At 46.2% G+C, this 15310-nt stretch overlaps 1 protein-coding gene across 1 annotated transcript in view; it reads right to left on the bottom strand.

Moving 5' to 3' along the window:
• Positions 1-14408, bottom strand: part of RAB38 (RAB38, member RAS oncogene family) — a 32927-nt gene extending 18519 nt beyond the window's left edge. Inside the window, exon 1 of the mRNA XM_054017185.1 lies at positions 14106-14408. Coding sequence (XP_053873160.1) covers positions 14106-14310 — 205 coding nt within the window. The 5' untranslated portion in view covers positions 14311-14408. The remainder of the gene's footprint in view (positions 1-14105) is intronic.
• Positions 14409-15310: the final 902 nt, after the last annotated feature.

The following is a 15310-nucleotide window of genomic DNA, read 5'->3' as shown; positions in this document are numbered from 1 at the left end:
TCCTCCTGGGGCGGTGCAGATACCTCCCCACTTCTTACTCTGGGCTGAGCCTAACAGTTGAGTCTAGACCTGATCAGTGCAGTATATAAATAACATGCCTCCAGTCCCAGTAGGACCTTGCAAATCCACTAATGTGCTTACTGCAGATCTCACTCACCCCCAGTGCTGGCCTCTCTTTCCACCTTCCAGTGAGGATTTCACAGCAAGGTGCTGCAAGGACGGAGGCCCCACGTTACTAAATTACGTTTGCAAAATATACTGCAGAACCTTGACTTGTTTCCCGGGAAAAAACTAGTAATGCAAACTGGACTACGTTGGGCAAAGTGAATGAATGTTCATTGATGCATCAAGGGGTAAATAAGGCCTCATTGATCTTTAACACTGGGGTGCTTACCATGCCCTTCACAATGAACCTCTCCGGCCCTTGCATTGGGAAGCTCACCACGATGGCCCTACAGCTCACCACTATGGCTCTTCCCTGGCTAGCTCAGTCAATGCCCACCATCATGGCCATTTGCAAAGAGGAGCCTTTCCTCTCCTCTAGTACAGGCTTCTGTGTGGCATTCCTGTCTCATTCCACCAGCCTCACTAATCTGGCTGGACAAAGAATCTACGCTGGCAGAAAGCCTCTCACTACCTCCCTGAGCAAGGGTCAGAAATGGAAGACTAAAAAGTTGTCCGGCAAAGCAGGGAGGGTGGGACAAAAAAACCTGGACTTGGGAGGTTTTTTCTGCTTCTTTCTGTGGGATAAAAAAAGTCTGAAAGGTTTTTGGTTTTGTTTCAAAGTTTTATTTTCTGCTTGTGTTTTAACATTAAAATTTCCTGGAAAACTCTCTGATTGCAGAACGAGTGGAAGGATAATGTCACAGTAACCTACGTGTGAAAGCTGAGCAAATGATTGAGGGAAGGAACTTTAGTCAAGGCTGCCTAAAATTTTGGTTAATGAACATTTTGAAGATGTGGAAACCTTGTTAAAAATTCAGCACCCTCTCACCTCTTCAAACCAGGGGTGAGGAGAACAATTTACATCCTCTGAGATCGTCTCTAACAAGTCAACCAGCAAAACTAGGGGAGACCAGAGTTGAGCTTCCTGATATTTCTAAGATAGAAACAAGCTTGTCAGGCCTTCATTAAACATCATGAGCATAAAGAGGGTAAAAGATCAATTTTAAAAAATCCTTCACAGGTCACCTTTAATAAACTGAGGTCATCTCCAGACCTGATTTCAAGTCATTGGCTACCACTTCAGAAGCACATTAGGAGACTTACTGTGGATAAGACATGGACCACCGCCTGAGGCAGGCATTCCCCCTGTCCACGATGCAAGGATGCGGCCTTTTGGCAAATGGAAGGGGGGTGGAGCGGCCAACATTCTAAAATTGGCCAACGTTCTAAAAAATGTGAGAATTCCAGACCAAGCGATTTACTCCCTGGTGTGTTAATTTTGATGGAATAAAAGCAAGTCTAAGCTGTTAACATGATCCTGTCACCATAGAATAATAAAAAAGTCAGCCCTAGTTCAGGGGGTTAAGTACAGAGGCTTTGGCCTACTGGGTCCCCCCGCAAACTAAACAAAGCATTTTGAAATTGAAACTGAGTGGCTATGCAAAACAAACTTAATCAAAATGTATCAAAGTCCCTTTTTCAGACTGAGACTGTCAGTTACAGTCCCTTACTCTGTCAAGCAATCCTTCTTAGTGGGGAAGAAAGGGTTAGTTCTGTTGATTTTTGAGATGACCGCTGTGAATAGTGGTTATTTTTCCTGCTTTTGACAAAACAGACAGACACAAAACAAGAGATAGTCTAGTGAAGGTGGGAAAATAGGGCTATACAAAGTGGCTGGTCAGTCATGGGTGGTAAGCTGCCATGACAGCTGTTGCTCTGGACCCTGCCTGATGTCCCCAGTCTGGGATGCCATTTGGCTGGCCTGACCGGGTTCCTCTCCTTCACTGGTCCTTGCCAGGCTGGGCAAACTCATCCCATTGTGCCATTTCTGTGCAGTACAGGTGGTCTCAGGATCAGGTGAAAAGCCAAGACAGAGGACTGGAGGAAGTTGGGGGATAGAAAGGAACATGAGGGATGGGAAGACAGAGCAGGGTTTCACATGTATGAGGCTGGGGTTTTTCATGATCCAGTGGTGATGGTCAAGCATCCTCACTGGTGTGATGATGGTCTGGGCATCCCAAAGAGGCTCACCAATGAAGGACAGAGTCTCTGGAGAGAGGCAGAGGCCTGGCAGCCTTTCTGCAGGGAATCCCTCATGAATCTGTTCTTCCATTTCCTTGAAGGCAAAAGAAGATAAACACATGCAAAAGGGGAGCAGCAAAGACAGAAAATGCAGCTTCTATCTGGCGCTGACTCTAACTTACAACCTGGAGAAACACAGGCACAACACATGGTCTGGTCAGACACACCAAGACCTGCCAAACTTGTACCAGCACTGGTCTGCTTAGGGCATTGTTTTTAGCTGCCTGTCTAGTCACAGGCTCACAGCAGTGTTGCAAAAGGTGCAGTCTTGGCCAGCTAAGCCAGGTGTTCATTAAACAAAAGGCAAAAAGAGAGCTAGGGGAAACTGGTGGCGGTGGCAGTATCATCTAGGTCCCTCTCTCTGGCCCGGTCTGGTCAAGACAATGAAGGCCCAACAGTGTCATGGTGGATCCTTGGGTCCCAGGAGATGGTTGGCATGGCAATCATCATGGTAGAGCTCACTGGTTTTGTCCCACTTGTCCTCCACATTTTGTTCCTCCCCCCCAAAAAATCTCTTTTTTAAAGACTCCAAAAAGGGACGATGGGTGGAATGGTCCCTGCCCTAATTTTGTTCACCAATTAGGCCTAATTTCTGACGTGCCATTTTGGGCCATTAATTTCCAGTTCCAGACTCTTGTTTACTGGTGATGTTCTTAACACCATCCTTGGGTGGGATCAGCAGACATTTTTGTTCAGACTAATCTAGTCTGTCTTTTAACTTTTGGACCTTTTTCTAAACAATGTAATATAACAATATGAGCTGGACTTTTGTTACCTTGGACAACTGAGAGCGCAGGTCTGTGCACAATAACCCACTCAGTCTTTTTGAAGCAGCTACTCTGCAGCCACTAGCCAAAGTCCTTTTCCTAGCAGACAAGTCCCTCCTGGCAAGAGCATGTAAGATAGAATGCATTTTTGTGTCATAAAAAAAGAGGGTTGTCCTTCATCTTTCATACAATCACATTATTTCTTTGAAACATAGGTGGTCACCAGCCCATGAACCAATGGGCAAGAATTGTGTCCTAGGTATCCAAACAGTGTGATCATATACACAGAATAAACCACTTTCACTAAACTCCAATTATTTTCTAAGGAAACTATGAGTTAAATATTCTGTACACTGTAAAGTACTGCACTGTGACTGTATCAAGTCATTAGACCAGTAAACTGACAAGTGTAACACTAATGACTGGTAAATTGGCACAAGATATACTCTGTTCCTGTTGCGATAGTGTAACTAAAGGCCTCATTATTCAGTCCAGTTGTTGCGTGTATTTCAAAAACTTTGTTGGGATAAATCACTGACGTTATGGGCTAAATTTGAAAACTTTATTGTAGTTAATCCATTCTGATCTATTTGTGAGTAGTGCAGTTGCAGCATAAGGTTGTTTGTCACTGTGATGCTTCCTGGGGCTACCCAGGGTTGTGAGGCATGTGGCTACTCTTGCCCTTAGTATAAGGAAGCCGAATCTGTCAGCTCCCCAATTCCACTGTCCGCAAGCAACACAAGCATTCCCCGCTAGGCCTGGCAGCTCCACCGTCACTCTACAGATTAGCAATTGGCACATTCCAACCCTCGATCCCTCCCTGCATCTCCCTGGAGTGTCCAACCCTTAGACACTTGATCCACTTCTTCCAAAGAATCAATACACCACCGCTTACCAGTTCCAACTCAGATCTCTGCTCTGCTTAACACACAGCACTTAGATATGTTAATGGTGAAATAAAGTATCTGATTATTTAACAAAGCATGGACATTCAAGTACTATAGCTGCAAGAAGTAGAAATATTGGGGAAAAAATGGTTATATACAACATAACACATTCTAGAGCCTAGACTTAATTAAGAAGATACTCTCATGTCTAATCTCATGCTCACCCCAAACCCTTACAATGCTTTACAGCTAGACAGGCTGTGACCCTTCTTTCCTGAGACATGCACGTAGTCAGTTTGCCTCTTAGGTGAAGGTATGTCTTTTTGCACTCCAAGATATACCACCCCATCCTTTGTCTTTATTCATAAATGGGATACTCCTCTGCAGTTTGTTTCATCCTGTAGATTTCCTTCCTTGTAGATTTCACAGTGTCTCAGTTTGCACTTGGCTTAGGATGCAAATAGTCATACAACGTGAGGCATACAATACACAAGTGGTCAGACAGGGAGATAGGTGTCAGTTACCTGCTGACTGAAAAGAAATCTCACAGGTATGTCAGCTCCTGGTGACCTGCCTTATCTCCAAGACCTTAAGAGCAAAATTTTCAGTATAGATACATAACTCCTTAAATATTATCTATGCATACGTTTCGCAATGATTACGATGACCATTTGGCTATGGACTTTTGGTAGAGACCTCACATGCCACCCTTCGGTGAGCTTTTACACAGATATCTGACCCAGGGAATCCCTGTAAAACCCTATGCACCCCCCTGTATCTGCTGCTGGTTGGCATCAAGGGGTCCCTGGGTCAAAGTCACTAATAATCAAAACAATTACTTAATGCAGAGGCTCTCAAAGTGTGCTCCATTCACCACTGGTGGTCCCCGAAGAACTGGCAAGTGCTACAGTGTTGACCCTGCCTCCTGCTCCAGCTGCTTTAACAGATGTCCAAGTTCTTCATTGCAAAGAAGAGCCTGGATGCATGTGAAAGCAGCTATTCACAAAGCGGAGACCACATTAGCAACCTCATTACATTAGGAGGAGGAGAAAAAGAAGCCGTGCAGACTTGGCGCCAACGGCTGAGCAAAGTAACCAAGACCCAGATCCTCAAAGGTATTTAAGCAACTAGCTCCCACTGAATGCAATGGGAGTTAGGTGCCTAAATACCTTTGAAGGTCTGGGCCTAAATTCTTTCCTGATGTTCTTTTTCCAATTACATTAGATGCCGTAAGGATTTTGTATAATTGTGAATGGGAAAGGAGGTTTCTCCACAAACTACACACGTGTTTTATTAAGATGTGATCCTCATTAAGGAAAAGTGATCCCTTGCATTAATGTTTGTATGGTGCTTTGAAGTGGTGTTATAGCTAGAGTGCCAGCCAAACTCCTTTACCCCAAGGATTTTGACATATACCAACTAATGTCTTGCTCTGCAGGTATACCTAATCCCAGTCAGTGGGATTACTCATGGAATACAGTCCCATTCATTGTGAGTGTAGGTAGCAGAACCTGGCTTTACAAGCGGGAGTTAGACACAGACAGTGAAGTGACGGAGTTAGCAAACAGACCAGTCATTATGCCCTCAGCAGTATCTCAAACACAGCCTTGAACATTAGAACCTGTTTTACTGCAAGAGGGAGTGTTGATCGAGACACCAGGATTATCTCCTGCTCCTCACAGGATCTTTGGTTTCCTCCTTTACAGGGATGGGGAGAAGGGGGCTGGGCTGTAACTTGTCATCAGAAGCAGCAGAAATTTAAGGAATAGTTGTTTGTTTGGCTCATGGATACAACAGTGCATCTCTTTCCAGATCACACAATTTATTTATTTACGGCCAGATTCAAAGTACCTTCACTCATGTATTTTACTCTACAAGTGACCCCCAATGAGCTCAAGGTACTGGAGTAAGGTCATATACACCATGAGCAATCAGGATCTGAATACAACCTCACTCCACAAATGGTACCATTGGTCTCAGTGGAATCACTAGTGAGGCGTAAGGTATCATTCAACACAAATAAAGATAAAGGACACCGAAATCTGGGCTTTATTGATTTCTAAAAATGCACCCTACATAATCTCACCAGCAACCACATCATAATTTATACTGCAACCATGAACATGTAGCTGATCAGTTATACTTTAAAAACTGCCTCTGTATCTGCTCAGAGTCTGAAAAATATAAACCAAACGTTAAAACAAACGCTCTCTGCTCCACAATTCTATCGCGTATCTGGCTAGAGTCTGTGGAACAGGCAGGCTTTGCACAGTGCCCTTAAGGCAGTCACTTGAGCTATCAGCAGTGGAGGAAATTAATTCCAGAATTGAAAGCCCTCCACTAAAGACCCCCTGCCAGCCATTCCCAGACATTTAAATCTTGGTCAAGCGGTGTGTAGTTGATTTCGGCTGCAACAGAAGATCATGAAGAGAGAGGTGACTTCTTGGGGAGATAGTCATGGGCAGAGTGTGTACCTCCGGCTCAAGGAGGCTAGTCCCCTTCCACCGGAGCCCAGAGCCCACCACCCACGGCCACCGGCCCCTGCCTGAAGCTAGTGCCCCCAGCCCCGGAGCTCCAGGAGGGCGGGTGGTGCATGCAGCCCCAGCCCCAGCCCAAGCTGGGGCCATGGCACAGGGGAACTAGGAAGAGCCAGAGCGGGAAGCAGGAGGGGGCCTGGGAGCAGAACATGGGCAGGGCCATGCCTGGCTGTTTGGGAAGGCACAGCCTTCCCCTGCCTATGATACCTGCTGCCCCTGGAGATAGTACCCAAACACACAGTGCTTTATAAGTCACTAGCACCCTTTTCAATTGCACCTGGAAGTGAAGAGGAAGTCAAATACTGGAGAGCAGATATTTCCCTGCAGCCAGTTATCAGCATTCCCATATTACATGATTTGAGCTTCAGTCAGCTAACCCTCATTCAAGCCCCTATATCAAATGCCCTTGGATAAATACTTTTTCAGACAATCTCCATGGCTAGGAGATTGTGGAAGGTTAAAAGCTAGGTCACAGCTGAACTGATCTTTCCTCCAAAGCCACCTCCACTCACCCCATTCCCTGTCATTGGTGCCACTATCCTGCTTCTCAACCAGGCCTGGGAGCTGGGAGTCATCTTTCACTCCTCCCCCATCTCCCTGCACAATTCCAGGCCATATCCAAACACCGCTGCTTCTTCCGCCATAGCATTTCTAAAATCTAACCCTTTCCTTCAGCCCACACAGCTCATTCAGGCCATCATCTCCCATGTTGATTATGGCAACATTCTGGCTTCCTTCATATCAAGTATAAAGCTTTTTGTCGTCACCTTCGGGGCCTGTCACAATTCTGCTCCTCCTATTTGTCCACTCTTGCCTCTTATAACATCACCCCATGACCCTTTTTACTCCGTCAACAATGCCAGCCTTGAGCACCCATTCATTCACTCTTCCCACAAAGCTCTTTCACATGAAATACCCTTGTTTAACTGAGCCATAAAACTACTCTCCCCCCCTTTTCTTCAAATCCCTTCCCAAGAGCAACTTCTGCAGCACCTGTTGATGGCTACACTGAAGGATAGTTGAGGGAAGTCAATATTTATTTGTATAATTACAACAACAACAAAAGAAAAAATGGAAATACATTATAGGCAGAGCTAGTAGTGCTGCCTATAGTTAAGGTTTCCTGATAGTTTCTATTCTAAGATCCTGTTTTCAGTTGCCTATGTTTTTGCCAAACTTTAGGGGGGCAGGGATAGCTCAGTGGTTTGAGCATTAGCCTGCTAAACCCAGGGTTGTGAATTCAATCCTTGAGGGGGCCACTTGGGGATCTGGGGCAAAATCAGTACTTAGTCCTGCTAGTGAAGGCAAGGGGCTGGACTCAATGACCTTTCAAGGTTCCTTCCAGTTCTAGGAGATGGGATATCTCCATTAATTAATAAAAATTAATTAACAGTTTGGGCTGAAATTTCACATACAGGGTGTCTGCATCAGGCTGAATTTTCTTGGCAAGTTTCAGCAAAAATGGTTCAGCCATTTGCGAAAACAAGATTAGGGACTAATATGTTGTTTTGTCCATGTTACAGTACATTTTTAAATCACTTCACTGCGAAGCCTCATGCTAGGTCATGGACATTCATTCAGCCTAAGAAATGCCCATCCCTTACATTAGGATATTGAGGGAAAATGTAGTTGTAGTGTATAGGAACCAGGTATTACCCCTTTAAATTGTTTGTATGGTCTCTGTATTCAGGAATTGGGTAGTATCTAATTCTTATACACTACAACAGTGGCCACATTTTCAAAGCCTTTGAAAGTCCACTTGTAAATTTGGGTATTGGGCCTCCCCTAATGAACAGCTAATGGAAAGTCAGTGGGCTAAGGAGCGAAATGTAAAGGGTCACTGACTGAATGTATCAGGCTTTCCTGGTTCAGACAACTCAGTTCCTGTCACCTTGTGAGAGGCAAAGGGTCCCACTGATTTGAAAATAAAATGGTTGGTGATGAAGGGAAATAGGAATCCCCTCCCATGAACTCTAGGGTAATGTGAGAATTCCACTCACAGCTTAAAAATAGTTGAACCCAAATTCCCTTTTTTGCCCATATTCTCTGGTGACTGGGGCGAGTGGGGGGCAGGACATCTCCTTCTACCTCCACTTTCAAGTAAAAATTAAAACAAAAAATCCAGTCCAAAACCAGGCCCAGATCCATCTGCTTGCCCACCAGGAGCTACAAGAGATTAAATGTATTCCTCCATCCCTATGGTTTAAGTAACCACCAACCTTTGCTGGGAGAATGGACACGGTCAAGGGCTTTCTTTCTTCAGGGAGCTCTGAAACCTCCACACCCCTCCGCTTTCTCCCCTCTCCCCCCATTTCCCAGTGAGTAGCTTTTGGTCTGGGACTTTCCACCTCAAAATGGCCTTTCTCTGGTTATGGGGAAGACTCTGCACCATTTAAATCAGTGGGAATTTTGCCATTAGCTTCAGTGGGGGCTGGACTGGACCCTAAATTGGCATGCAGTGGATTTAGTCTCTGTCATCAACTGTAGGGTTACCATACGTCCGGATTTTCCCGGACATGTCCGGCTTTTGGGGGCTCAAATCCCCGTCCGGGGGGAAATCCCCCAAAAGCCGGGCATGTCCAGGAAAATCGGGAGGGAGGGCTGGGCCGGGCGCGCGGTGCCGGGCGCGCGGTGCCGGGCCGGGGCCGCGGGGTCGGGCCGCCGGGGGGGTGCGCTGGGCCGCGGGGCTGGGAGCTGGGGGGTCGGGCCGGGAGCCGGGCCGCCGGGGGGTGCGCGGGGCCGGGCCGGGAGCCGGGCCGGGGCCGCGGGGCCGGGCCACCGGGGGGGTGCGCTGGGCCGCGGGGCGTCCACGGGGCCGGGAGCCGGGCCGCCGGGGGGGTGCGCGGGGCCGGGCCGGGAGCCGGGGGGTCGGGCCGGGAGCCGGGCCGCCGGGGGGGTTCGCCGGGCCGGGAGCCGGGCCGGGGCCGCGGGGCCGGGCCGCCGGGGGGGTCCGCGGGGCCGGGAGCCGGGCCGCTGGGGGGTGCGCTGGGCCGCAGGGCCGGGAGCCGGGGGGTCGGGCCGGGAGCCGGGCCGCCGGGGGGGGTGCGCGGGGCCGGGAGGTCGGGCCGGGAGCCGGGCCGCCGGGGGGGGTGCGCTGGGCAGCGGGGTCGGGCCGCCGGGGGGGTGCGTTGGGCCGCGGGGTCGGGCCGCCGGGGGGGTGCGCTGGGCCGCGGGGCCGGGAGCCGGGGGGTCGGGCCGGGAGCCGGGCCGCCGGGGGGGTGCGCTGGGCCGCGGGGTCAGGCCGCCGGGGGAGTGCGCTGGGCCGCCGGGGCCGGGAGCCGGGGGGGGTGCGCTGGGCCGCCGGGGCCGGGAGCCGGGGGGCCGGCCGGCAGTGCTGGGCGGGCCGGGGGTGGTCGGCCGGGGGCCAGGGCCGGCACCCGAGGGCCCGAGCCGACCCAGGCTGGCGCCGCCGGGGGGGCCAGCCTGGGCCGCACCCCCTCCCCCCACACCCCCCCTTACCTGCCCAGGCTTCCCGCGAATTAAATGTTCGCGGGAAGCAGGGGAGGGGGCGGAGACTTTGGGGAGGGGGCGGAGTTGGGGCGGGGCTGGGGGCGGGGCTGGGGGCTGGGGGCGGGGCCAGGGCCCCGTGGAGTGTCCTCCTTTTGGAGGCACAAAATATGGTAACCCTAATCAACTGAGACTTCGGCAGCTTGGAAATCAGGCTGCAAGTATAGTGTGCTGGCCCAGGCCCGTAGATGATGACAGATCACATTACAAACCACAGACAGTCTCTGTGCAAGAGTGAAAGAAGAAGCGCATTTAAGGACATGGGACTTCTTCTTTATGACTGCAGAGCAGTAATTTCAAGGGAGCTTAGCTGAGAAATCACCATGACTATCTTCTTTGTGCATATGACCCAAAATGATTGGCATCCTTCTAAGGGCATGATTTACTGAGGACGTAATATGCTCAGCATTAATGAAAGGCTCGTTTGCTCGTGATAGAACCTAATGCTGTTATAGACTTTACAGCTTTTTAAACATTTGAACAGTATCTGTGCAAATGTGTCTGTCTCTGAAGGTGAAAATTGCATGGATGGGAAACAAACCCGTTTGTACTACAATGTTGCTGTCTTCAATATGAGGGGCAGACACGGGCAAAAGTAACAGGAGTCGATCCAAGCTAGGAAAATGCAAACCAATATATCGGAGAAATATATTGAAACCAATGTGCTCAGTGGGACAGGGAAACCTGGAAGCTATAATTCTGAAAGAGACCTAGGGAGTGATAGTGAACAGCAAATTAGACATGAGTTTGCAGCATAATACATTGTGGCTTCAAAACAGTTCTGGACTGTATTTGCCAAGCATACCACTGCAGGCCAAGTAGATAATAGTGTCTGCCTCCAAGGCTCTGATTCAAACTATGCCTGGTATTTTTGGTTTAAGGTTTAGGCACCACCTTCCAAAAGTATACTGACAAATTGGAGGGAGCTCAGAAAAGAACAACAAAAAGATAAGGGGCATGCAGGGACTGGAAGATTAACAAAGCTAATTATCTATCTCTTGGCTAATCAATAGCTAAAGGAGGATTGGATAACAGACTACAACTATTTGAAGGGTGTGAAATCCAAGTTGCAAGAGTATTTATGTAGGGACATACTCTGAAATATAACTACGAGTAATAGGATGAGGTTAAGATAGGGAAAAGGTAGGCTGTGTATTAGGAAAAACTTCCTGGAGTATTGGTTTGTGGAATACCCTCCCCGTGGATGTGCTGGAAACACAGTTGCTTGGAATTTTTAGAACTTGCCTTGATTAAAACACTAAATTCATAGATTTTTTTAAAGGCCAAAGTGGACCATTATGCTCACTTAGTCAGAGCTTTTGTAGAAAACAGGCTGTACAGCTTCACCCAGTAATTCCTGCATCAAGTCCGTAACTTCGCTAGAGCACATTTTTTAGAAAGGCATCCAATCTTAACTTAAAGACATCAAGTGACGGAGAATCCACCTCATCCCTTGTTAAATTGATCTAATAGTTAATTACCCTCCCTGTTTAAAGTTTGTGCTTTATTTCTAGTCTAAATTTAATCCAGTTTCAGCTTCTAGTTACTAGATCTCATTATGCCTTTTTTTCTGCTACATTAAGAATACTAAGAGATATACCATCAGGGATATTCCTGCAGTGGCAGGGGATAGCACTGAATGAGGTAGTTTTGTCTTTTCCATCTCTTACTTCTATGTCTCAATGAGCTATTCTGTGCACAAACACCTCACTGGAAAGTATAAATTCATGCTAGAAATAATGCAGTCACCAGGGGCTCTAATCTTCAGTGGTGCTGTAATAGCAATTGTCAATGCTCAGCACCATTCCGAATCCAGCCCCATGCTACTTTTTCTGCTGAGCAAATTATGGGGTCGATCCTGCAATTTACTACCGTGTGTAGCACCACTGAAATGGACAATTGATCTACTCATGCGAGTAAGCGCTATGTTTGGTAGTACATTCAGTGACATTGAAGTGGAGAGCGTATAAGAACTCAGACTGATAAATCTGCAGGATCTTCTGCTTTTAATGTTGCCCTAATACAAAGCCAAACCTATCCATTTGTTTTGTAGGATAAAGGGCATTGCTTCCTCTGCAAAGCTAAGCATTATCTTACAAAGATATTTTCCAAAATAGACCCAGAGCAGCTCTGGAATTTCACTTGTCCACTCTTATACTTCGGATATTTGTATTTTGCTCACAGTGGTTCTCGGCAGTCAGAATAAAAGAAACAAAACAAAACACTGCTTGTGTTCACTGCCCGTCCCCAATCAAATTTATTTCCCTCTGATTTTCAAGCAACTTGTTTTTCACACCAGCCAGCTGCCTTACTCATGGTAGCTTTCAAACCAGAATTGTGCTGGTTTGAATTTAAAGTGTGGCTTACGGAAGTTATTTTCTATTTTACATTGGTCAGCAACTAAAACTCCTTAGAAGCCAGACGCTAGAACTCAGATGGTAACTTCTGTTTGTTATTGAGCACTGTACTGACCTTCATTGAGATTTTTGGAGGTTAGCAATTCAGTTTAAGTACTGTAATTCTCTCTGTCATGTGTGATCACTCAGAGATTGTGCTAGCCATTGAATACTATACTACTGCTTGGTGTAATTGCTTTCAAACCTTCTGCTGCCTGACTGAAAGCTACATCATATGATCCAACAGCACATGATTAGCAGTTTAATATAGTCTCTGGAACAAGGCATGCAAAAGAAGTTTTTAAAAACTGTGAGTACATGTCTCATTAGAGATGCTGCATCTGTTTTTAAGGATTTAAATAGTTTTAATATTGTGCATAAACCATCTTCTGTGGCGTGAGTAGTTTTGATAGTACAGTGCCAAATTCAGAGCTCAGATATGAGCTAGCTCATCTGTCTATGCCAAATACACAAGTATATAAAATCCCCTTATTCAAAAAGAATGCTAAGAATTTTCTTATTTCACTGTCCTTAGTAGGTGTAATTCTAGAGTAAGTCAATAAACCTAAAATACAGGTCAGAAGTCAGAATGTAAGTAGAGCAGATAACATTTTCTCTGAAGTTCCTTACTTGTAAAGGTAACTTCTTAATTCATTTGAATGAAAAAGGCCTTCCTTTGTGTTATAGTAGTATAAAAAATTCTGAGTTATAGTAGTAGTATTTAAGGTTCCTCTCTTATATAGACTAAATGAAAAATTGGTACTGACATGCTAAATATGCAGTTGAGACATATTTACATTTTGCACACTGAAATCCAATTAATGGTTATAAAGAGAGACTGTGAAAATGAAAACTCATGATTTTAATTAGAAGCAAAATATAGGACAATGCAAAAAAAAAAAAAAACTTTCCCAAAATATCTATTGCAATGATGTGGCCTTATTCTGTTTAAAAAAATGGAAATAAAATAGGCATGATAGGATGTTGTTCCTTTTTTATTCTTTTTTTCATGATGCAGAATAATTTACCAAATTTTGCTTTATATTACTGTAAAATGTCTAGGAAATATTAGTAAACCATTTATTGACAAGTGAGGTTATTCCTCAAATAGAAATAGTGATTTTTTTAAAAAAAACAGTGTGAATAACTCTATTTGATTGCACCGGGGTGGTGGGGGAGAGAGGAGGAACAGAAAGGAAAAAAATCAAAGAAGTTTGCTAAAATAACCCAACAATAGCTTTTCCTCGGTTAATAACTACAAAAATCACATGAACAATTCTGATGAGCCTTTTCTTCCTCCAGAAAATGCACAATGAGGAGACCATTTTTCCCACTCCCACAAAAAAAAAAAAACAGCCCAAACCCCAAAACCTCTTAGGATTGTCAGGCAAGGTGGGTGAGAACAATTTGAATGAGAGGGGGAAATCATAAAAGTGATGAGAGACTCTGTCAATGTGCCCCTGTCACAGTGTGCATGTACATGGCTGGGGAAGAAGATGAGAGAGACTAGACAGAACTGCCTTACCACTGAATCCCCAAGGGGAGGGCATACCCTCCCTCCCCCACCCTTGGGGGAGCTCTGAAGTTTTGATCTAAAGTGAGATGTTCTCTCCTAGGTCTCCTCCATTGTTTTTAAAGCATCAGTAGTTCCCAGTTCAAGGCTTGATGCTGTTTTGGGTTAATACTTCGTGCAATACTAGACAGATGTGGGAGCAAGGGAATTGGACCCCTCCCTCTGTCACTTCCCTTCCCCTCTGTACTAACCAGCAATATCCCAGAGCTGCAGCCGTACCACCGTCTCAGCATCCCAGTTGAGCACCTTCAAGGCAAAGTCCACCCCAATGGTGGCCCGGTAGTGAGGGGAGAAGTTCTGGTGGACGTAGCGCTTGATGATGCTGGTTTTGCCCACACCCAGGTCCCCAATCACCAGTAGCTTGTAGAGATGCTCTTTCTGACTAGGCTTCTGCATCTTCCCTGCTGCTGCTGCTCCCTGATTGCATGCTCTGCTGGTAGGATCCTGCCAGGCTGAGGGGGAGAGAGGGAGTGAGGAACCAGGGAGGGAAGAAGTGAAGGGAGGTGGAGGCTCTCTCCCCTATCACAGAAGCAGCAACGCCCAGATCCAGCAGCCAGCCGAGCTGGAGGATGAAAGAAATATGAGAGCAAATCAAGCAGGAAAAGTCTTCCAACAAAGTTTTTTTTTTTTGCAGAGTTTAGTGTGAGGTGTCTGTGGGCTAAGTAATACCACAGGGACTAAAGGGTTTGCATGGAAGACAATGCAATAGACAGCCCTGGCCATGTTTCACTGCTTGTTGCACCGAGAGTCCCTCATGTGTGAATTAGATTTAAGGCAGTTTTTAAGAACACTCATCCTTTAATAATGGATATTTTCCCCTCTGTGTGTTTCAACAAGCACACAACATACCAGGCATTAAAAAAAAGAAGAAAAAGAAATTTCCTTTCAGATCATCACAGCTTGGCTAAGGCCTGGTATACACTTAAAAGTTTTACTGATATACCTATGGTTAGGGATGCACGGTTTTTTTAGCATAATTGTTATACCAGTAAAAGCCTTCATGTGGATGAAGCTATTCCAGTACAAAGGTGACTTATTCCCTTTCCCGTATAGGAATAGTTACGCCAATATAAAGCATCTTTAGATCAATATCACTGCTTCCACATTAGAGGATTTGTACCACTTTAACTATACTGGAATAGTTAAGATTGTATACCGTTTAAGGGTAAACAAGCTCATAGCCACTCCACACAACTGATTTAGTGTTGTTCTTCCTGTTCATAGAACTGGAATCTAAAATGAAACATGATGCACACCAGTTCCAGCAGCGTTTTCCTGGAATGCTGATAAACTTCACTCATGAGAAACAGGACAGTATTGCAGAATATGGATGTGGGTGGTCATTGCTCTGTTTGCCAAAATCAAAAGCCTCAACCCTGCAAAAACATATATGTAT

This window comes from Malaclemys terrapin, chromosome 1 (assembly GCF_027887155.1).
Source record: "Malaclemys terrapin pileata isolate rMalTer1 chromosome 1, rMalTer1.hap1, whole genome shotgun sequence".
Taxonomy (NCBI): Eukaryota; Metazoa; Chordata; order Testudines; family Emydidae; genus Malaclemys; species Malaclemys terrapin.
The sequence above is the reverse complement of the archived record's forward strand: the minus strand, read 5'-3'. Positions and strand labels throughout refer to the sequence as shown.